Source organism: Labrus mixtus, chromosome 5, assembly GCF_963584025.1.
Source record: "Labrus mixtus chromosome 5, fLabMix1.1, whole genome shotgun sequence".
NCBI lineage: Eukaryota > Metazoa > Chordata > Actinopteri > Labriformes > Labridae > Labrus > Labrus mixtus.
In genome coordinates, this window is record NC_083616.1 from 31,753,828 (window position 1) to 31,778,634 (window position 24,807).

Here is a 24,807-nt window from a genome sequence, read left to right on the forward strand (position 1 = left end):
CCGACGTCTCTGCTCCATGGTGTCTGTTGTCGTCTCCTGTGTTGCTTGTTCTTCTGTTATGGCCTATCTGGGGTGGAGAGGTTACTAGCACTTCACCCTGTTTTTTTCTTATCTAACAGTGTGTGTGTGCAAATGTAATGTTGCAATGTTATTTCTAAGCTGAAGGGCGGTTACCAGCACATGTCACCCTCTTTTAGGCGCTCATCAGAGGGCCTTTTCTACCTTTTGATTTGCCTACTGTTTTCTCTTTTCCATCAGAGCTCTTTTCCACCAGAGCTGAGGTCCGCTCAGATCTGTCGTCCGCTGCTCCTGCTGGTGCATTGACTTTCCTGCAATGGCTTGCGTGTACCCAAGTTGCTCGTTCAGCGACCTTCAAAGCTGTGTGTGCTGGAGCACCAGCATGAAACCAAAACAAACTGCTGTTTGGCAACACCTCGGCTTTTCTGAAGCCTCCACTCTCCTCCAGAGACACACCTCCAACCCCTCTCCACTCACGTGGAGGAGTTATGAATTAGAATGCACCATTAAGCAAGTGATGGACAAAATTGTCCTTTGCTCAAGCTGCAATTGCATGTGTCCTGCATTGTTGTGTTAGCATGCAAATGTTAACACACTTTGGTTAGCGTGTAGCTTCATATTGCACATAAATTGACACAGAATGACCGAGATCTAAACACACTTAAGTGACATCAAAATAATCAGTGAGTATGTTCTTCTTCTTTTCTCTAGTCCTGGACTAAAACAGCTTTTATACACAAGGCCGTCCTGTCCATGATTCTGACAACAGTACAGCAGGCGGGACTCATGCTTCTCACTCATTGTAGACAGTCATGACTCAGAGACACATTTACACAGGATATGCTTGATTTCTGCTGTATTTATGTGTTAAATCAATCAATCAATCAACTTTTATTTGTATAGCGTCAACTCATAACAAGTGTTATCTCGAGACACTTTACAAGAAGCAGGTAAAATACCTTACTCATTGTCTGTTAACATTACAAAAGAGCAGGTAAAAAGACCTTACTCATTGTTATGTTACAAAAAGCAGGTAAAATACCTTACTTATTGCTATGTTACAAAGATCCGGCCTATCCATCATGAGCACTTTAGCAAAGCAGCAAAAGTTACAGTGGTAAGAAAAAACTGCCTTATTAAAAGGCAGAAATCTTCGGCCGGATCCCCAGCTCATGACGAAACAGTCTTCACAGGCCTAGACTGCGCCGGGCTTGGAAAGGGATGGGGGGAGAGATGGGATAAGATGCAGGAAGAGGGATAGAGAGCAAGGGGGTGGGGGGAGGTAGACCGTCCATCGGGGGGTTGTTCTGGCAGGCCGCCAACCCACGATCCGGTGGGGAGGGGGTAGTGGTGGGGTGGGGGTTGTTCTGGCAAGCCGTCAACCGACGATCTTGAGGAGCCTAGGAGAGCTCAAGAGCTCCCAGGAAAGTAGGTGGTTAGTGACTGAGATTTATAGATAGATACATGCAGTAATATGATGTACTGTATATGCAGAGAGAGAGAGAGAGAGAGAGAGAGAGAGAGAGGAGCTCAGGGTGCCAGTTCCCCCGGTAGTCTAAGCCTATAGCAGCATAACTAAGAGCTGGTCTACACCAGCACCAGCCCTAACTATAAGATTTATCAAAAAGGAAAGTTTTAAGTCTAATCTTAAAAGTACAGACTGTGTCTGCCTCCCGGACCCCGGCTGGAAGGCGGTTCCAGAGGAGAGGAGCCCGATAACTGAAGGCTTTACCCCCCATAGTACACTTGGAGACTGTAGGTACCACCAGCAGGCCTGCACTCCGGGATCGCAACGCTCTCAAGGGACAGTACGGCACTAGTAGCTCCTTCAGGTAAGATGGTGCCTGGCCATTTAGAGCTTTGTAGGTGAGAAGAAGGATCTTGAATCCTATTCTAGACTGTATAGGGAGCCAGTGCAGAGAAGCCAGGACAGGAGTAATGTGATCCCATTTCCTGGTTCTGGTCAGTACACGAGCTGCAGCATTCTGGACCCGTTGAAGAGTCTTTAGAGATTTGCCAGAGCACCCTGACAAAAGAGAGTTACAATAATCCAGTCTGGAGGTAACAAATGCATGAACTAGTTTTTCTGCATCACTTTGCGACAGGATATTCCTGATCTTGGATATATTACGAAGGTGAAAGTAGGCTGTTCTTGAAACTTGACTGATGTGAGAGCTAAAAGACATATCTTGATCAAAAAGAACTCCTAGATTCCTAACAGTGGTGCTAGATGCCAGGCTGATGTCATTAAGGACAGTCACATCACTAGAAAAAGTCTCTCTGAGGTTCTTAGGGCCTAGCACAATAACTTCAGTCTTGTCTGATTTCTGGTCATCCAGGTCCTAACGTCCTTAAGGCATGTTTCTAGCTGACATAACTGACTGGTACCATTGGGCTTCATTGATACATAAAGCTGAGTATCATCTGCATAACAATGAAACTGTATGGAGTGTTTCCTCATAATATTTCCCAGAGGAAGCATATATAATGTAAAAAGAATTGGTCCAAGCACTGAAACTTGTGGGACTCCATGGCAAACTTTAGTGTGCATAGAGGACTCATCATTAACATGTACAAACTGAGATCGGTCTGATAAGTAGGATTCAAACCAACTTAAAGCAGTCCCTGTAATTCCAAGCAAATGCTCCAGTCTGTACAACAGGATCCGATGGTCAATGGTGTCAAAAGCAGCACTAAGATCTAACAAGACGAGCACAGACAGAAGTCCCCTGTCTGAGGCTAGAAGTAGATTGTTTGTAACTCTAACTAGTGCAGTCTCAGTGCTATGGTGGACTCTAAATCCTGACTGGAACTCCTCAAATAAACTGTTGTCATGGAGAAAGTCACACAGCTGTTTAGCTACCACCTTCTCCAGGATCTTCGAGATAAAAGGAAGGTTGGATATAGGCCTGTAGTTAGCCAGAGTTCCTGAGTCCAGAGTAGGCTTTTTAAGTAGAGGTTTGATTACCGCTACTTTAAATGCCTGTGGTACATAGCCTGCCAGTAAAGACATATTGATAATATCTAATATGGAGTTGCTAACTAAGGGAAAGACTTCCTTAAACAGCTTGGTTGGGATTGGGTCTAAAATACAGGTTGACGGTTTCGACGCAGAAAAAATGGAATATAGCTCTGAAAGGTCGATTGGAGAAAAACAGTCGAGACTAATATCTGGTCCTGGAACTGTCTCTGCCGTATCAGACGTATCTGCACCAGGTAAGGGCTGGAGGTTACCAATTTTGTCTAGAATTTTGTTGTTGAAAAAGCTCAGGAAGTCATTACTGCTGAGGGCTAGAGGAATACAAGGCTCAATGGAGCCATGACTCTCTGTCAGCCTGGCTACAGTGCTGAAAAGGTATCTAGGATTGTCTTTGTTTTCCTCGATTAGAGAGGAGTAGTAGGCAGCTCGGGCGTGACGTAGAGCCTTCATATATCTTCTATGACTATCCTGCCAGAAAAAACGAGATTCTACCGTTTTGGTCGAACGCCATATTCTTTCAAAATTCCGTGACGATTGTTTCAGAGTACGGGTTTCTGAGTTGAACCATGGAGCCACTCTCTGCCGCTTGACAACCTTCTGTTTCAGGGGAGCAATCGAATCCAGAGTAACTCTCAGCGAATCCACTGCACTATCAACAAACTGATCTAGCTGAGAGGGAGTAAAGCTATCGTAAGAGTTTACAACTGGGTTGAAACACGAATGATAATTAATATTGAACACATTTAACTGGTTTGTTTAAATTGTAAACAAAAGATAAAGAACTGAATAGATACTAAAATTCAGATTAATTGAATGGTTATATTAACTTGAATTCTGATTTGTTTTGTTTGGTGTTATGGATGGAAAAAAGGAAGGTAAGGAATGGTAAAAGATGCATGGTTAACATTGTATAAGTGGAAAACTGCTTCCCCAGATTACTTTACAATTATAATAGGAATGTATATGGGAAGAATTTTGTTAATAGATATTTTCCTTGCTTTTCAGAACCACACACAATAAACAGTTGTAACCTCGCTGCATTAAAGTCTCCTCTTTGAACTCTTTTACTATCGTGGCCTAACCCAAACCAATGTGTTCAGTCTTTTAGAATAAGGGTCTGCTTGTAGGTGAAATATTGATAAATGAAAGCAGTTACTTTCACTGCAAATAAGAAAAGTTTTAAGATTGATAACGAGTCAGGTTACCGTGGTAATTGGATAGCGCCAAGACCAATCGAAGAATCATTTTCCTCTTAGCTGAAAATGTATAAAAAGCAGTGAAGCAGCAAAAAGGAAACCAAAGAGAGAAATGATAACAGAACAAATAAACACACCATTGAAGTGTTTTTTTCCATATACCATTTAGTTACACACACTGAAGGCTATAATGCACCTCTATCGTTTCTTCTAACAATATTTTGAGTAAATCCAGAATGCCAGATGACATCTACAGGTGTTGTCATTCAGTTTGTGATTTTCTTTATTTTGTATTCGGACTGCAGGATTCTTATTAAGGGTTACAGGTTTTCAGTGAAATCGACATCGACCTGACCTGACTGTGGTCGCTCTGCATCAGGATCTGCTGAACTCCTTTTCTTCACTAAAGACACTTTAGACACTCGACACAAAATAACACAAGTAGATGAAAGTCTTTCTCACTCTACATCAGTTTATTTATTACAAGGTTACACATGAGCTGTCTGAAGAACTTGTGCTACCCAACACAGAGGCATCCAAGGAAACAGAGTGACAGAAAGAAGAGAAGATATCAAGAGAGAAGAAGGATCCTTACACTGTAACTGTTTCATATAAACTTTTTCAATTCAAATGTCATAGCTGCTCCCAACTTACTGGTTCATATGTCAGTCTGAGGTTGAGCATTTCTCTCCAGTGTGGACTAACATGTGTCTGATCAGATTTCCTCTTTGGGTAAAACTTTTACTGCAAACAGAGCAGCTGAAGGCTTTCTCTCCTGTGTGAACTAATATGTGTTTGGTCAGCAACTGTTTTCGGTTAAATCTTTTACCGCACTCAAGACAGTTGAAGGGTTTCTCTCCTGTGTGAACTAACATGTGTCTGGCCAGACTTTCTCTTTGGGTAAAACTTTTACTGCAAAAAGAGCAGCTGAAGGCTTTCGCTCCTGTGTGAACTAACATGTGTGACTTCAGACCCCCCTTTTGTCTAAATTGTTTTCCACACTGAGAGCAGCTGAAGGGGTTTTCTCCCGTATGCAGAATCATGTGTATAGTCAGATCTCTTTGTCTGTAAAATGTTTTACCACACTCAGAGCATCTAAAGGATTTCTCTCTGTGAATTGCCATGTGATATGTCAGACTAGCCTTATGGGTACATCTTTTCCCACAGTGAGAGCAGCGATATTGTTTCTCTCCAGTGTGAATCATCATGTGTTTGGTCAGATTTCCCTCAAATCTAAACCTTTTACCACACTCAGAGCAGCTGAAGAGTTTCTCTCCTGTATGAACTAAAATGTGTTGGGTTAAGACTCCTTTTTGTTGAAATGCTTTACTGCAAAAAGGGGAACTGAAGGGTTTCTCCCCTCTGTGAATTGCCATGTGACATGTCAGACTGGCCTTATGTGTAAATACTTTCTCACATTGAGAGCAGCTGAAGGGTTTTTCTCCAGTGTGAATCATCATGTGTCTGGTCAAATTTTCTTTTACGTTAAATATTTTAGCGCACTCCGAGCACCTATGTGCTCTCTTACCAGTCTTAAGTTCCTTATTTTTCAAGTTTAATTCTGACAGATCTTCTCTTGTCTCTTGCCAATCATGACTGCCATCAGTCTCAGGTTCATAAGAGTCTTCAGTCTTGACCTCAGTCTCTGGTTGTAAATGTCTCTCTGGATCTGAGTACCACTCTGGTTCTGCTCCTCCACAGTCCTCTCTATCAACTCCTGTTTCCATCTGTTCAGTTTGTCTCTGATGAAGCTGTGAGGACTGAGGTTTCTCTTCATCATCTTCACTCTTCACAGAGACAGGAGTGAAGGGGAACTTGGCGGTATCAGCCTCCTCCAGTTCTTGAAGCTGTTCTTCCTCCTGACTGCTCCACAGTTCCTCATGTTCTTCTTTAATGTGTTGGGGCTTAGTGTCCTCCTGGTCCAGAATGTGGCTCCACTCCTGCTGCTCAGGTGGAAGCTCTTTTTTACTCACCAACAGCTGCTGGAGATCTGCAGGACACAGTAAACAAACATTAACGTTACTTATAGACTGATTTTTAAATATTAATGCGAGCAGGACCCCACGCTGAGCTCAACTCGGCGGCAAGGAGATGTGCAGTTGCGCGGAGCAACCCAACACACAATGAATGGGCTTGACAGCGACGCGCACCGCCGGCCGCATCCTATCTGAAAGGCTCTTAAGGCTGTGAGGACTGAGGTTTCTCTTCATCATCATTAAGTCCTGGAGAGCGGGCATCCCGGGTTCAAATCCGACCTGTGGCTCCTTTCCCACAAGTCATTCCCCACTCTCTCTCCTTGGTTTCTGATTCTGTCCTACCTACCAAACAATCTTGTTTAAAATGATTTTTATTTTTTAAACTTTGTGGTAAGTTATTATGTTTTTCTAAAAACCCATACGCAAAAAGTTCTTAACAGAAGAATGGCTAGTTCATCTATAAATCATGTCTCAGGGCCCCTCCCCCCTCCAGCTGCACTACATGAACTATTCCATCATGACCCTCAGGTCTTATGCTGCATTCAGGTGCTGCTCGGGTGGTCCAAGTTTCCGAGTTAGGAAGTCGTTCTTCTGACTTGATTTCAGTTCAGAAAATCTGAATGTTGTAACAACAGCAACAAAGTGTTGATGCTACAAAGAAGATCAGTGAAATGTTACTGTTACAGTTATATTTGAGTAAAGAGTTGATGGTCAATACATGAATTATTAAAAAGTATGTTAACATTAACTAAACATATTTTGCCCCTTATGTGATGACATCAAGTCGGGAAGTCGAGCACCTCATTTTTTTCCGAGTCACGAGTTGTTTTTCCGACTTGAACAGGTGTTCATGTGCATTTTACAACTAAGAATCTCGTTTGTCCGATGTGTCCGACACCACCTGAATGCACCATTAGTGGACAGCGTGTTTAAAAGGATACTTCAGCCATTTGCATTAAGCTTTGTATCATTAGAAACCTGGTAGTATTGTTGAATGGTCGTGCATCCTGCTAACAGGCTCTATGGAGAAAGCTGACGATGCAGAAAAAAACTCATATGGATGAAGAGGATTTTGAAGGCCTGACTGTCGGCGGCGGTGAGGACGAGGAGCCGGGGCCGGCTCGAGCTGGGGCGGACTGGTAGTGTCGGTGCTCTCATTGTTTGCCTATGGACACAGACATAGAGTCTGTTTTCTGACAGGACTGGAAGAAATCTCTGAATCAGTTGAGGAAACGGCCGTATGTGTTGTAGTAAATGTCTGTAAATAGAGGACCTTAGTGGGAGTGGCCTGCGTTGCTGTGCATTCTGGGAGTTGTTGTCTTTCATCCACATGAGCCAAAAAGACACTTTCTGCCTTTTCTCAAGTCTCAGTCAAGAAGGCAACAACTTCAAAATGTATTTCACATTTCTACATATATGACCCAATGTCAATACAGATTCATGTTTCAACAGGTGAAGTATCCCTTTAAAGAAATGATTGACACTGCATCACAGAGAGAGAAAAAAGAGACTAGAGCGAAAGAGATAGAAACTAACAAACAAGCCAGTATGAAGTGAAGCTTATCTAGCAGAGCAGAAAAAAGGATGTAGAGGGAGGAAAAAGAGAGGTTGATGTCCAAGCTGCCAAAAGTTAGAACTTTCTTTTACAACAGTAGGCAACCGGCGGCACAGTGCTGCCCCGAAGTCCTGTGACGTCATGAACACAAGATTACAGATTACTACAAGTGGAGACGGTGAAATAAAGAAACACACACAGGAGACAAAGGAGATGAAGAGAAATACAGAGACAGAGAGGATGAAGAGAAATACAGAGACAGAGAGGAAGAAGAGAAATACAGAGACAGAGAGGATGAAGAGAAATACAGACAGAGAGGAAGAGGAGAAATACAGACAGAGAGGAAGAAGAGAAATACAGACAGAGAGGAAGAAGAGAAATACAGACAGAGAGGAAGATAAATATCAGAGTATCAGCTGTTGCAGTGAGTCGCTGTACTTCTTTCTGTAAATGTGAAACGTCATCAGTGCATGCAGACAGGCTTTCCTCCAGACCTTTTACCGTGACACTCAACGTAGACAGCTCGGATGTAATGGACTCTCTGTATTCCTTTAGCTCGGACCTGGCTGCAGTAATGTCGGCTCTAATGACTGCCATTTCACTCTCCAACACAGCCCGGACCTCAATCTTCAGAGTCTCTATCAAATCTTTGCGCAGGGAGGACAGAAGCTCACTTTGAAAAGTCTCCGTGTCCGTCGTAGATGCGGCCGCAGCTGAGGCTGCTTCTCCCCGGGGAGGTTTTTCAGTGGAGGCCGCGGTCGGAGTACGAGTTGAAGGCCTCGTGGTTAAAAGACATTTTTTTCTTCCTTTGGATGATTTAGCAGCCATTTTTTTCAGTTTGTCTCAGTACAATGCAACATGAGACTGAGTTACCACCAAGTTTTCTTCTCAAAGTGTGTCAAAAATTATACTTTTAAAAAGGTTGCTCTGCAGTGCTCTGAAATAAAACTACTCACTCCATCGCCTGCTCTTCTTCTTCTTCTTCTTCTTCTACTTCTTCTTCTTCTTCTTCTTTAAGGTTTTATGGCGGTTGGCAAACAACAAACTGATGCATTTCTGCCACCTACTGGTCAGGAGTGTGGATCAAAATATCTATTATGTACTACTTTCTGTAAATAATAATAATAATAACCAGATAAAAATCTATTATATCTTGTCAACCAACCGAGTTTGTCCTACAGCTTCATTTTCTAAGTTATTTTGTAAGATATCTATTAAATCAAAATATACTTTAAAGTCTTTATATGTGATTTTTCACACTTAAATGTAGAAATCAAGTATCTCCTCTGAAAATAACTCTGTGAGTCATGACTGTCTACAATGGGTGTAACACTCGAGTCCCACTGTCTGTGATGTTTTCAGAGTTTTCAGAGTCCTATCTTCAGTTTGTTTACATCGCCCGGACGGCCAGCTGACTCCTCCCCTCGTGTATAAAAGTTGTTTAATTGAGGGACTAGAGAAAAGAAGAATAACATACTGTACTCACTGCTTAACTGTGTTTCTAGATCACGCTCATTTCAGGTAAATTTACATGCAGTGTGAAGATACGAGCATAATAAAGATCGCTAGCATTAGCATGCTAACACAACAATGCAGCGCGAGTTGTTTTGGTTTCATGCTGGTGCTCAAGGGCGACATCTGCTGGATCAAAAAATCACATATAAAGACTTTAATTTCTTTCAGGTTCTCAATCATCTGTCTTCTTTTGAAACTTTATTTCTGACAGTGTCAAACAACATGTTCCACTGTCTCCTCTTGTCCACAGTAGTCATATTTGTGTTTTCCTGTTTTGAACAATGTGTTATTGAATCCAGTGTGTCCAAATCTGAGTCTTGCCACCTTTTCCTTCAGTCTCTGTTTAATAATGCTCTTCACTTCTGTTCCACTAATGCTAACTATCAAATCCATTTGAGTATGTTTTGTAGCATCCTTTGCCACCTTGTCTGTTAATTCATTTCCTTTGAAGCCTTTGTGTGCAGGTACCAATAAAAACATCATTTGACTTCTGTATGGTGTTTGTTGTCTAAATGTCTGCTGTCTGAATGACTGTAAACTGATGAGTGATGAACTTTAATCTGAACAAATGACTGATCTCAGTGTTGGTGTTGTTTTAAAAGCACCTGTACACAGTCTTAATTCCTGATATTGGATAGTATCTAGTTTTTTAAGAGTTGTGGTTGCTGCTGATCCATATACAATACAACCATAATCTCATACTGATCTTATTCATCCTGTATGCTTTCACAGCAGTCTGCCCCCCACTCACTTCCAACTAAACCCCTCACAACATTTCAAACTTTCTGAACATGCAGCCCTTGTAAACCTCTCATCAAACCAGAACCCTACAAACTTAAAGTGTCTTACTCTCTCCACTTCTTGATTATACAGTTTTAATTTGACATCACTCCCAATTCTTTTCTTTGTGAAAAACATTGTTTTTGTTCCAGGATTTTGGGGACTTTTTTGGGGGATTGTTGCGGCCTAAAACGGCTGATTTCACTGCAGCTTTTCAAAAAAAGTTGCAATGCATGTTGTGATGTTTTTAGACACTCTTTTGCAATAAAATTGCGGCAGCAAGCGAAAATTGCAAAACTAGTTGCTATTTTTTAATGTAAAACATTTTTTAGACTTTTTATTATTAAACATATTTTCTTACCAAGGGTTTGATGTGATTGAGTGATGCCTAGATTTTTAACCTGAGCAGAGCCATTAGCTTTGTGAAGTTACATATTCCTCTACCTCACTCAGCAACGTCTCTCTCTCTCTCTCTCTCTCTCTTCAACTGACTGACACACACAACTCGCCTGGTTTCTTTCCGCACTTGCAATCGATCTGGATGCAGCAGCCTCTGTCACTGTGATTTGTGTTCTGAAGAATGGGGTCCAAATGAGCCCATATTGGCGGTGGGTCGTGCCTTCTACCTGGGGAGATGGTGCAGAAGGGTCAGATAAAGCACACCAGTGTGGAGGGTCACCTGCTGATGTGACCCTCCAAAAGTGGACTGACTGGATTTCATTGTAGTATTTACAAGAACAACTTTCACTGAAATCTGTGGATCAGGGCGACTTTAGCAGTGAGGTTCAGGAATATTCAAAAGGTGCCTCTTGAAGTTAAAAAGCCTGTTTTGGAATTGTACCACATGCTCATCCTCTGGCATTGGAACATCTTTTTTAACAATGATTGTACTCACTTCAGTCTCTCCACTTTGAGATTTCCACCTTCTCCTGACATCCCTGGGGCAGGGTCACCACTTTACATGAAGACCTGTTCAAGGGATATACAGACACATGCCTTTGGGCTGCTGCAGACAGTGCTGTCAGACATTTCTTCTATGCTTCTTCAGTTTACAATACCCAGCTTGTAGATTATATTTACCATGAACTACAAATTTCACGTGTCTTACATTGGCACGTCTCTCTCTTTTGGTGGAACAACCCAAAATGGTCTCTGACCACAGAGGAAGGCATAGGAAATGTGTTGGTGCTCTGACACATATTACTTGTGGAGAGTAAGTAAAGTATCAGACAGTAGCCTCCTCTGTCTCTTTAGTTATTGTGTCCCTCTTGCCTGTAGTCGTTCTGCTGACATCATCCCTGAGGAGAAACTGTCTGACTCATTTAGCTCTCTTCATTTTGAGAGTTTCTTGGACCATTTTTCTAATGGTTTGAGAATCACATCCAATAAGCTTCTTGTCTTATTTTATTTATACATATACATATTTTTTTTAATTTTCTTTTTAATGTGCCATAGTAAATTGTCATTACAATTACAAATAATCAAGACATAAGTACATATACAGCGTACAACATTCTTCTGATTTCTTAGATTACAGTTTAAACCTTATATCTACATAAGCTAGCCTCTGTGGACTTGTTTTTCTTTTTTTGTGGCTACTCAAGGGAGCCGTAATAAAACTATATACATCCAGAGAGAAAGTACCAAAAATAAAAGTAAATCAAGCAGTATCAGCAATTTGGCTTCCTAGACTATTGAATAATACCAATAAAGTAATATTTGATCGTTTTGATCAGGACTGAAGTTGATCAAAAGATTTAACCTAAAAAAGCAGAAAAAAAATTAATCTGTACTATTTTTATAGAAGATTTTTGGAAGTGGACATTTTTGTCCTTAATGACTTAAGAGGGTAGTAAATTAAACTGATGCCTGAGGGTTTAAAGTGTGTCTTATACAGCAGATTTGATGGTAATAACAGCTTATTTCAAGGACCTTCATATAAAGTGTTACCCAAGAAGAACTTAGACTGAGGTTCTGTCTGTGTTTAAACAGATGTCATGAAACACTTTAACCAGAGCTGTCTCAGTGCTGCGGTTTGGTCCAAAACCTGACTGGAAGACATCCAAACAGTCTTTCAATATCAAGAAGTTATTTAACTTCTGAAACACAGCTTTGTCTATCATTTGACCTAACAGAGGAAGATTTGATATAGGCCTGTAATTATTCATTATTGTCTAGATTGTTCTTTTCTAGTAGTGGCTTGATGACTGCTGTTTTCAGGGCCTGTGGGAAGACATCTGAGAGACAAGTTTACACTTTGTAACAGATCTGGAGCCATGACTCCTCCTCCTGCTGCCAATATCAAGACAGCAGGAGGAGGAATTTAATTGTTTAATTGTCATTTGTTTTTTATTGGTGAGATCAGAACAATACAGACATTAAAGAAGGGGGTCCATTGTTTTTCTGTAATGTAGAACATTTAACCCCCATTACCACCCCCACCCCCCATTATCACGCCCCCCAACCATGAAACAGACCAGCTGGACAGAGTGAACAGAGTCAGCTGATCTTCAGTCAGCAGTGTTTCTCAGACCGACAGACGACACAGAGACACTGAAGAATCAGGAGACCAGAACCCAAACCCAGGATAGAGAGGTTCAGTGAATGTGGTGTTGAAGGTGTGGAGGTGGATCAGTGTGTCAGAGGAGACTCTGTAGAAGGACAGAGAGCCAGCAGGACAGTCCACATACACTGCTACTCTGTTAGAGACGGAGGAGGAGGAGGAAGAGGAGGAGGAAGAGGAGGAGATCTCTGTTCTTCTGTTATTGTGACAGACAGAGTAACCTCTATCAGAGCAGCTCAGACTCCAGGACTGATCATTATATCCAAACAAACATTCATTTATGTCTCCTCTCCTTCTGATTCCTCTGTAACTCACTGATACATGAACCTTTACTCTCCACTCGACCTCCCAGTAACAGCGACCAGTCAGACCAGTCCTACACAGCAGCTGAGAACACCAGTATTCAAATCTGTCTGGATGATCAGGATATGACTGAAGCTCCTTCACACGTGTCACCTTCCTGTTGTTGTCAGACAGTTTCAGGGTTCTGTTCACTGTGTTTGTGTCCAGTTCCAGCTCACAGGCGTCTGATGGAGAGAACGAGACACAACACAGCTGCAGGTTATCATCTGTTCATTCATCAACAACTTTACTGACACTTACTGATAGGGGTGTAAAGGTACACGTACTCGGACCGGACCGTTTCGGTACAGGACTGATCCGAGTACGCGGAACAAAAGTGCTTTAATCTGTGTTCCCACACGGACCGCAAAGCGGAAGCACACCTCAGGGTGGAGGAAGGCTGCGGCCGCTGGTATGGGACACAGCTTTTAGTTAGTAACTTGTAAAAAAGTTCAAACATAAACCGTGCAAACTGTGCAGATTACTAGTTCCTCGAGTCCTGTTGGTCTGGACAGTTGCATATAACCGGGATGGAGTTCTTTTTACAGACTTACTCTGAAGTTTTGTTTTCATTTTCAGTGATGATCCCGCTCAAACTAAGAGCAAAAGGGGAGGAGGAGACGCGTCTGTGTGGGAGAATAACCTGCAGCATGATAGGATGAACACCTCCCTCCCCATTCCCACAATAATGGACAAAGAGACGTTGACAAGACGAGAGTAGTGGGCCGTCGTTGTTCAGCGGACATCGGGTACGTCACAGGCAACACGTCCAACTTATTAAAGCACTTGAAAAGGCACCACGCGAACGTAAACATCACTGTAACTAGGAAAAAACAGACAGCCTTTTGCTAGTAATTCTAAACGGGCCAAAGCCATAAAAAATGCCATTGAAGTTCTTATATCGACAGAGGGAAATATTAATAGTTCTGAAACTACACTGTCCCAGATGTGATTAGGTTTATTATGTGCTCAAAGGGCATTCAAAAAACTGTTGGCTTAGTAAACTAAAAGGTGTCAGTGTAATTTAAAAGAAATACTTTTACATATAGGCTATATTAATGACTTCATTTCATTCTAAAATACTTTATTTCATTCATATCTTTTATTTATTGGAGACTCTTTTGGTTGAAGGAAGCAGCATAAGTTTATTTTATGTTTAATTTAAAATGTTATTAAAAAGTAACCTGAGCAGGTGTACAAGTCTGAACTGTCGATGCTGCACTTAGTCCAATGTGTAAAAGGGAAATTATAAATGTTCCTAATAAAGAAAAAAAACTTTACTGTAGTGAAAATGTACCAAAGCTTCAAAACTGAGAACTGTACAGAACTGAAATGTTTGTGTACCGTTACACCCCTACTTACTGAGAGTCAATCAAACTTACAGTTCATATTCAGCACTGAATGATGTTTGACAGCACTGAAATGTAATAATCCACTTCTAATCAAGTTCAAATGGAGTTACCATGGCAGCCAGGATGAATGGAGATCCAAATCAACAAACACATGCAGTGAATAAAGTCTGACTAATCAAAGTGCAGCACAAAGAATCTATGAACCATCTGCTGTCTCCAACTGTTCTGTCCTCAGAGGTCACATTCAGCACAAACAGGAGCCTCATTTCCACTTTCACTGTCACACACAATGTGATGGCAGCAGGAGTGTGCCACGTCCCTTTGTCCTGTCTAACTAGTTTTAAACTGTGTTTCTGAAGTCATGGAGACCATTTCTTTTCCATCAATCTAGGCTCTACAACATACATGGCCGCTGCAGGTACTAGCTTTCTTACTAGCCTGTCTCTGCCGGCCTGCTGCTGACTTGTGTATTGTTGTTGGATGTTCCTGCTGGCCTGTGCTATGGTGATCGTGGACTTTACTGTGTGCCTTACTGTCTGCACAGCCAGAAGACGAGGAGGAGAGCTAGCTTATGTCTCTAAAGATATTCTGTTACTATTTCATCACTGAATTCACGTCTGGATGTTTTTGAGGAGAGAACTTGATGTTGGAGACTCTGCATATTTACATGTTTATGAAAATGAACGTCTAATCAAAAATGATTTCTGCTGTATTTAAAGTTGATGAGCTCCACGAGCTCGACTACGAGCAGCCGGCCAGCAGCCAACATCAAAATGTGAAATGTCACAAAAACTGCATGTTGTAAAATATACATTTCTGTTGGATGTGATGAATGGTGATTTTCTATTCACTGGATTATCACTTTTATTTCAGTTTTTTATTTAATATTTAAACTCTCATGAGTTTCCATCACCCTCACTTTTATCATCACTTTGTGTGACTTCCATCCTGTTGTAGTTTGAAAGGTTTAATCATAACAGAAACACAATCTGGACAGCAGCAGGCACAAACCAATAGTTATCTAACCTCTGAATTTAGCCAAGTCATAAGATCATGTTCTGATACACAAGACACACACACACACACACACACACACACACACACACACACACACACACACACACACACACACACACACACACACACACACACTTTCCTGTTAAGAGACCAGTTGTCTGTCCAGGAAACTTTTAGGAAATGGTCTTTAAAATCGTGTTTCTTTTGTGCTATCTATGCTTCTCCCTCCTACTTATCCTCTACTAACAGTCTGCTAACAGATCGACTTTGCTGCTGCTTTCAGTTTGTGTAAACTGACAGCTACTCACCATCTATGACGATCAGCTGTTAGCGCTAGCCGCCGATCAGCTGTTAGCTTCTCGCACAGCTATCAGGATATCCTCACCAGTCTGTGATCACTGGACCCTCTTCTGCCTTATTGGTGGACCGTCCTTTTTCGTCGGCCACGTCGGCTCCCTACCTGGCTTGGACCCGTCGCCCTGCGGCCCGCCACCTGTTGGCTACCGCTGGCTGCCGCTTCCCCCCTACTCTGGCTCGGCTGCTGGCGGCGAAGAGGCCTGCCTGACAACCAGACTGCCGGCTGCTGCTCTCCTGCTCAGATTGTGTCCAGACGGGTCCCCCGTCTGCCACAAAATTGGTCCTTTCCTTATCCTGGTTTGGCTCTCATTCCTGCGGTTTTCCTGACCCCGGCTGGCGCCCGGTAGCTTGCGGCTTTCAGCCTGCGGCTAGCAGCTGCTCTCCCTGCTGCGGACATGGTACTACTAACATACTCCGCTCTGCAACTCCGGAATCTCGCCTGTCACTTCTCTCCGGACAACCTTGCTTCCATTAAATCTTTCGGACTCCTGCGCCGTCCTCACTACGTGCATAGGGCTGCCCGATGCAAGTTTGTTTACACTGACCATGCTATCCCCACTGTAGTGTCTGACCGGCACCATCATCACAACAAATCACACGAGCACACCAGAAACCTGATACCTGTTGTTGTGTGTGTTGACAGAACCACTCCTCTCTCCCCCTCTGCTTCAGAATACACCACCGCCTCATTTATGCTGCACAATGCTCGCTCCCTTAACAACAAAGCAAACCTATTTCACTAAATATCAAACTTTACTGACAGATCCACGTCATCAGAATCATTCAAACCGATGGTTTTATTTAGGCTATAATCGCGCATGTAGTGAGCCGTTTCCAATAAGTAACTTTCATTATGACAATATATAAACATAAAATAAAAATTAATAATAAAAGTCCTCCACATACATATTGCATCAGCGCCGTCTCGCCTTCATTATCCCGGACGGACCTCAGAGGACCGGACTTATACACTAATGCAGGCATGGGCAAACTACGGTCCGCGGGCCATATACGGCCCGTTGGGCTCTTTAATCCGGCCCGACAAACTTGTCCAAATTATATTATTATTAAATTAAATTTTATTATAATTAAACCTAGTTCGTTTTCCCCTGTAATGCCCGCGTTTCCCCAATAGCACTTCAGGCTGTATTCCTGATATGCCAAGAAACTGTCGCAGTTTTCAAAGAGTACAATATCAGCCGTCACTTTGCTACGAAGCATGCTAACTACGCTAGCAAGCAGTCCACGCAAGAACGGGGTTGAAGGCTAATTTAGAGACTCAGCAACATTTTTTTCACCAACAAACTGCGATTCAAGAGTCAACTACCAAGGCAAGTTTTTTGCTGGCATTCAAATTAGCAAAGGCTAGCAAGGCTTTCTCCGAAGGCGAGTTTTTCAAAGAATGCATGGTAGAGACAGCAGGTCTCTTGTGTCCGGAGAGCCAAGGCCAGTTTGAAAAAATCAGTTTATCACACAGGACTGTGACTCGCTGTGTGGAACTGATTGACGAAGATATAGCCAGCGAATTAAACAAAAAGGCTGAGTCCTTTAAGTTATATTCACTAGCGCTGGATGAAAGTAATGACGTGAAAGACACTGCTCAGCTCCTCATTTTTATCCGAGGGATTAATGACAGTTTTGAGATAACGGAGGAGTTTTTGACCATGGAGTCCCTGAAAGGAAAAACGCGAGGAGAGGACTTGTATAACCAGGTGTCTGCTGTCATCGAGAGAATGAAGCTACCTTGGAGTAAACTTGCCAATGTCACAATGGATGGATCGCCAAATTTAACTGGAAAACATGTTGGGCTGCTGAAAAGAATCCAGGATAAAGTGAAAGAGGAAAACCCTGACCAGGATGTTATTTTCCTTCACTGCATCATCCATCAGGAATCTCTGTGTAAGTCTGTATTGCAGCTTAATAATGTCGTGAATCCAGTTGTAAAACTTGTTAACTTTAAACGAGCAAGGGGACTTCAGCATCGTCAGTTTATTACGTTCCTGGAGGAAACTGATGCGGATCATCAGGACTCACTGTACCACTCTCGTGTCCGCTGGTTAAGTTTTGGCAAAGTGTTTCAACGAGTGTGGGAGCTGAAAGAGGAGATCAGCACATTTTTGGAGTTAATGGGGAAATCCGACGAATTTCCTGAGCTAAGCGACAAGAACTGGCTTTGTGACTTTGCATTTGCTGTGGACATATTTTTACACATGAATGAGCTGAATGTGAAATTACAGGGGAAAGATCAGTTTGTGCACAAATCCAAGCTAACTTTATTCTCCAGACAAATTGCAAACAAATCTTTCGCTTATTTCCCCACACTTGCCATGCAGAAAGAGGCGACGCGAAACGCAAAGAAATACAGCAAATCCCTTGACGACCTGCACGGAGAATTCTGCCGTCGGTTTTCTGATTTTAAAAACATTGAAAAGTCACTTCAGCTGGTGTCAGAAGACCCTGAAACAGCACCACAGGAGCTGCAATTGGAACTGATCGATCTTCAGTCTGACTCCGTCTTAAAGGAGAAGTTCAACTCTCTTAAACTGAATGACTTTTATGCTTCACTTAACGAAGCCACGTTTCCAAACCTCCGGAGGACGGCACAGAAGATGCTGACTTTGTTTGGCTCGACCTACGTATGTGAGCAGACATTCAGCGTCATGAACATCAACAAAGCCCCTCACAGATCCAAGTTAACTGACCAACACCTCGGCTCTATCCTGAGAATTACCACTACAAAACTAACTCCAGACTTTAACGCACTGGCAAAAAAGGGAGATCAACAACACTGTTCCCACTGAAACTGAACGTGAGTTTCTCTACTGTGTTTATTAAAATGTAATTTAATTAAATTAATGCATTTGGAAATCAATTTGTACAATGCATATTCATGCTTTGCTACCTGTTAAAGGCCAAATCCTTTCATGTAATGGCTTTTACATGTCATTTATATTAGTTCACACAAACACTCCACCCATCTGTTCCTGGCCCGGCCCCTCTGTCAAATTTTAGAACCCATTGTGGCCTGCGAGTCAAAAAGTTTGCCCACCCCTGCACTAATGTAATCACTGATGTAGAGTTAAAAATTAGACTAACACAAAGACCATAGAGCCTCCAGTTTTCATTAATATATTTCAATATCTTGCATTTATCATCAATTGTGATTTTTAGTTTTAATAAAGAGTGCACAGAGACATGGCGATGGCTTCACACATTTCACCTCCTCCATACTCAGCACATCTTCATCAGCTGCATGTATTTATTCTGTAGATAATTAAAGTGTGGACATTAAGTCAGGGCATCTCTGACACGATCATTAAGCCATATATTTGATCATAATTAGTCACAGTGCAGACGGAGATGCCCACGAAAATATGTTTCATGAAAGGCGCTATATAAATTTAAGTTATTGTTATTAACTTCTCCGAGAGAAATAAACAGATCCTTGATTCACAAGCCATAGTCTCTGTCTGATTGTTCAAGAGCATTTACTCTTCTACACTCCAACATGTGCTGCTGTGTTCTGATGAAGAGAAATGAAAACACACTCACACTTCCTCAGACCAGGCTTCAGTCTGTGCAGTCCACTATGGTCCAACCTGGAGGAAGAAACCAGATCAGAATCTATTTCATACATCTTCATTTAAATCCAGCATCAGACAAGAAGCAGAGTTCATCATTCAGAAAGAGTGAGACAGCTTCTGTGTGTCTGTCTGTACCTCAGTGTCTCCAGTCTGCAGTGTGGATCCTCCAGTCGAGCAGACAGCAGCTTCTCTCCTCGTTCTCCTGGATGATTGTAGCTCAGGTCCAGATCTCGCAGGGGGGAGGAGCTTAGAGCTGAGGCCAGAGACGTACAACCTTCTCCTGTGATCAGACAGTTTGACAGACTACACACACACACACACACACACACACACACACACACACACACACACACACACACACACACACACACACACACACACACACACACACACACACACACACACACACACACACACACACACACACACACACACACACAATATGCTTAACATCCATTGGTCCATTCTTCACTGTTTTACCAGTAACATCCCGTCATAACCATGCAGCTGAACAGAATTGACTTCATAATCTGATACTAATCAATATTTACTCTGGTGACAAATAGTGATGGTAAGACAGAGCATGAGATAAACACACAGACTGCTTTGACATCAGCAGTGATGTAGAAACAATTCTGAACTGTTTCATCTGAAAAAAAGATTCTTTAGTTCTTTATGTTCCAAACACTATCCATGGTTTGTTTGTTGGTGGGGAAAAAACTTCATATTTAACTTTCTTTATTCCAGTCCAGCTTCCTCAGACTAAAAGACTGAGAGCTATAGAACGAGCTCAGAGCTTTACAGCTTTAATGTGATAACATACAGAGAAACTTTAAACCACCACCAAGGCGCGCTTAATAAATGATTAATTATGATAATATGATCTCATAGGAATAATCTGGATCAGCTGCACACTAACCTGAGAGTGTCCAGTCTACAGAGAGGACTCTTTAGTCCACTACACAGCAGCTTCACTCCTGAATCCTGCAGGTTGTTGTTGCTCAGGTCCAGCTCTCTCAGACTAGAGGACTGGGAGCTGAGGACTGAGGACAGAGCTTCACAGCTTCTCTCTGAGAGGTTACAGCCACTCAGCCTGAAGAGGATTCAGAAGAACACAAATGAAAGCAATTACAAACTATAGTTGTTATTTGTGAAAGAAGAGAACCACATTTGAACTGGATAGTTATGTGAGCACGTACAGAGCTTTGTTTGAAGCTTTGATCACAGGCAGCAGCCTCAGAAGAGCCTCCTCTGAAGCAGAGTATTTCTTCAGGTCAAACACGTCCAGATCTTTTTCTGATGACAGTAAGATGAAGACCAGAGCTGACCACTGAGCAGGAGACAGTTTATCTGTAGAGAGACGTCCTAATATCAGGGACTGTTGGATCTCCTCCACTAGAGAACGATCATTCAGTTCATTCAGACAGTGGAACAGATTGATGCTTTTCTCTGCAGACAGATCCTCACTGATCTTCTTCTTGATGTACTTGACTGTTTTCTGATTGGTCTTTGAGCCACTTCCTGTGTGTGTCAGCAGACCTCGTATGAGATTCTGATTGGTCTCTAGAGAAAGACCGAGGAGGAAGCGGAGGAACAAGTCCAGGTGTCCATTAGGACTCTGTAAGGCCTGGTTCACAGCACTCAGATATAAAGGTGTTGGGTTAGGTTTTTCTCTGAATAATTTAGACCACCTGGATGTTGTTTGTTCTTCTGACATCAGATTGACTCCAGAGTTGATGAAGGTCAGATGGACATGAAGAGCAGCCAGAAACTCCTGAACACTCAGATGGATGAAGCAGAACACCTTGTCCTGGTACAGTCCTCTCTCCTCTTTAAAGATCTGTGTGAACACTCCTGAGTACACTGAGGCTTCTCTGATATCAATGTCACACTCTGTCAGGTCTGAGTCATAGAAGATCAGGTTTCCTTTCTGCAGCTGCTCAAAAGCCAGTTTTCCCAGAGACTCAATCATCTTCCTGCTCTTTTTATTCCACTGTGGATCTGTCTCAGCTCCTCCATCATACTTGATGTTCTTCAGTTTGGACTGAACCACCAGGAAGTGGATGTACATCTCAGTCAGGGTCTTGGGCAGCTCTCCTCCCTCTCTGGTCTTCAGCACATCCTCCAGAACTGTAGCAGTGATCCAGCAGAAGACTGGGATGTGGCACATGATGTGGAGGCTTCTGGATGTTTTGATGTGGGAGATGATTCTGCTGGCCTGCTCCTCATTTCTGAATCTCTTCCTGAAGTACTCCTCCTTCTGTGGGTCAGTGAACCCTCTGACCTCTGTCACCATGTCAACACACTCAGGAGGGATCTGATTGGCTGCTGCAGGTCGTGTGGTTATCCAGAGGCGAGCAGAGGGAAGCAGTTTCCCCCTGATGAGGTTTGTCAGCAGCACATCCACTGAGGTGGACTCTGTGACATCAGTCAGGGTCTGGTTGTTTTTAAAGTCCAGAGGAAGTCGACACTCATCCAGACCGTCAAAAATGAACACAACCTGGAACTCTTCAAACCTGCAGATTCCTGCTTCTTTGGTTTCAGGAAAGAAGTGATGAACAAGTTCCAACAGGCTGAACTTTTTCTTCTTCAGCACATTCAGCTCTCTGAAAGTGAATGGAAATGTGAAGTGTATGTCCTGGTTGTCTTTGTCTTCAGCCCAATCCAAAGTGAACTTCTGTGTTAAGACTGTTTTCCCGATGCCAGCCACTCCCTTTGTCATCACTCTTCTGATTGGTTCATCTCTTCCAGGTGAGACTTTAAAGATGTCTTCTTGTCTGATGGTTGTTTCTGGTCTGTGTGGTTTCCTGGATGCTGTTTCAATCTGTCTGACCTCATGTTCATCATTGACCTCTCCAGTCCCTCCCTCTGTGATGTAGAGCTCTGTGTAGATCTGGTTCAGAAGGGTTGGGTTTCCTGCTTTAACAATCCCCTCAAACACACACTGGAACTTCTCCTTCAGGTTAGATTTGAGTTTACGCCGGCACTCTGCAGCGACTGTTCCTGAAAAAAGAAAGAACTGAAATCAATGAACAGATCCTGATATAGATCACATGACTATCTGAGTTTACAACTTTAAACCTCTTTGTCCTTTTTCTAAAATACAAAATCTGTTAAAATGTTCTTACTGCTCTGCAGACAGTCAGCCAGCTCCTCCTGCTTCATTCTCCTCAGGAAGTGCAGAGTGATCTTCAAAAATGCTTCTTTACAGCTTCTCCCCTGCTCTTCATCCTCACTCTGACTCTCTAAGCATTCTGGGTAATCTGGACTCAGAACCCTCTGGACTCTCTTCAGCTCGTTCTTCACAAAGGTGATGATGTTCTCCTCCAGCAGCTGGAACAGAAGGAGACACTGGATATTTAATATAAACTGGTAGAACTCAACATGTGTTTCATCTGTCAGTCTGAAGGTCAGCTGGTCTAAACAGAACAATAACTTAGAATTAAATTATTGTAATGGTAGTGTATTAATTAACAATGTGTTGAACACACCATAAAGATGGAGTCCAGGTCTGTTGGATTCTGCTGGTCTGGTTGATCTCTGTGAACGTTGGAGCTCTCCTGTTGAACTCTGTAACAGGACATATTACACAAGAAAACAACAGGATATATATAATGAAACTCTGAGCCAAGATATGAGTCTTTGAACAACAAAGTCAGAACATTTACTTCATTTTTAATTCTTACCTTCCATCAGCAGGACGTCCATCTTTAAAGTCAATAATACGACCCATAGACCAGTCACTCTTCATGGACACACAGCTGGGTCCAGGAGAGTCTGGTCTCTGTTCCTGCATCCTGATCCAAACAAACAGCTGGTTAATGAAAGCATTTAGAACAAAGATCATTTTTAATGAGATTGTTCCAGTTCAAACTAGCAGATGGATAATCAGTAATCAGGAGGCAGAGCTGAAGTTCTCCACAGTTCTCTCTGTTTCTATTAGAACAGTATCTCACTTAGAATACAGCCAACACTGTGTCTGTCCTCAAATTCTTTAGAGTGATGAAATTAAAGTTAACAGAAGACGACTTAAACATAAACACAGCTCAGAAAGATTCTGTGGTTAGTTACTGAGATTTACAGATAGCAACATGCAGTAATTTGATCTCACAGAGAGAGAGAGAGAGAGGGGGAGGGAGATATAGGAGCTCAAGGTGCCAGTTCCCCCAGTAGTCTAAGCCTATAGCAGCATAACTAGGAGCTGGTCTACACCTGTGCCAGCCCTAACTTTAAGATTTCTCAAAAATGAAAGTTTTAAGTCTATTCTTAAATATACAGAGTGTGTCTACCCCCCGGACCCCGACTGGAAGACGATTCCAGAGGAGAGGAGCCTGAGAACTGAAGGCTCTACCTCCCATCAGGGGTGCAAACTCGTCACCTTTTGGCGAAATTCGCCATTTTGGATACCAAATAGGTGATTCATTTAGATCTGCAATAAAAATATTTGGAGGGAGGGAGGGGTCATGCTTCTTGCAGCCGGCGAGCACGGTCCCGCAAACGTCGAGTGGTTTCATACTGATTGCGGTCAGAGCGGTCTGATTGCTCAACATGGCCTGAAGAAAGTACTTCCGGGCCCTGCAGCCAATCATTGCAAACAAACCCGTCCGCGTTGTTACAAAAATCTTAGAGGTGCGCGGCTGGGCGCTCAGACCCTCCGTGGACCATTCTTGCGCCAACCGCGATTGCACAATATCGCCGCGCCGACCGCAAGAAGCATGAAACCTGATGTCGCAATGTGCAACACATGGCTAATTTACATAACGTTATTTTCCCTTGAAAACACTGTGGAAAGATTCGAAGTCTGGCTAGTAAGCCAGCCTTTCTGTTAAACATGCTGTCTGATCATATTTACTGTTTGGTAGACAGAGGTAAAGATGTTGAGAGAAATGTGTGCTAGCTGGAAGGTAACTTCATACAGTTTTCTGGTTCATTATTATCTCAGGCAACATTAAAGTGACAGCTGGTCAACACATGTAATAAGAGAGGGAATATAAACTTAATGAAAACCAGAAGGAGCAAAACATCAGGTTAATATATGTTACATAGTTTATGATAGAAGATATGCAAAGATATTGTCATACTTGATGACTGCATTATGATGCTCTCTCAGACTCTGCTCTGAGAGCTACCTGCATAGTGACTGCCCTTCACATCACCCCTTAGTAGAACATGGTAAGCCCTGTTCTGCAAATTCATCCCATTTATAAAAAGGGACTGAAGGTTGGGTGCACAGGTTTTTCATGTTTCACTGAAACTTTATCAGAAAGTTAGAAGAGAACATAGATATCGACAAGCAATTGTGTTTTTCTTATTGTTTGCACTGCTTCTTCAGTAGGTCTGAAGGCTAAAATTGTCTGTAAATTCACATTTTAAAGCTGATATTAAAAAAAAAAAAAAAATCTTCCCGGACCCCCTCGGGGGTTTGGATTCACGTCACCTTTTTCATCCCTGATGAGTTTGCACCCCTGTCCCATAGTACATTTAGAGACTGTAGGTACGAGCAGGCCTGATAACTGAAGGCTCTACCTCCCATAGTACATTTAGGGCGCGGTCACAATGGCCATCTGTACTG

At 42.5% G+C, this 24,807-nt stretch overlaps 1 protein-coding gene and 1 long non-coding RNA gene across 5 annotated transcripts in view; both read right to left on the reverse strand.

The window, feature by feature from the left end:
• The window catches only part of LOC132974898 (NACHT, LRR and PYD domains-containing protein 3-like), a 184,150-nt gene that overhangs the window by 155,849 nt on the left and 3,494 nt on the right, over positions 1-24,807 (reverse strand). The window contains exons 3-11 of one of the 4 annotated variants that reach the window (XM_061039221.1): positions 22,922-23,032; positions 22,727-22,805; positions 22,364-22,568; positions 20,435-22,238; positions 20,155-20,328; positions 19,371-19,538; positions 19,204-19,250; positions 5,168-6,184; positions 4,963-5,082 (exon numbers count right to left, since the gene is read on the reverse strand). In XM_061039221.1, coding sequence (XP_060895204.1) covers positions 5,063-5,082; positions 5,168-6,184; positions 19,204-19,250; positions 19,371-19,538; positions 20,155-20,328; positions 20,435-22,238; positions 22,364-22,568; positions 22,727-22,805; positions 22,922-23,032 — 3,625 coding nt within the window. In that variant the 3' untranslated portion in view covers positions 4,963-5,062. Of the gene's footprint in view, positions 1-4,646; positions 6,185-19,203; positions 19,251-19,370; positions 19,539-20,154; positions 20,329-20,434; positions 22,239-22,363; positions 22,569-22,726; positions 22,806-22,921; positions 23,033-24,807 lie in introns of those variants that run through there. The other 3 variants (XM_061039222.1, XM_061039218.1, XM_061039217.1) reach the window with 3 other exon arrangements.
• LOC132974939 (uncharacterized) lies at positions 12,936-16,625 on the reverse strand. The gene is made up of 2 exons (XR_009673153.1): positions 15,603-16,625; positions 12,936-13,110 (listed from the first exon to the last, which is right to left on the reverse strand). It is a non-coding gene; the product is annotated as an uncharacterized LOC132974939 (long non-coding RNA).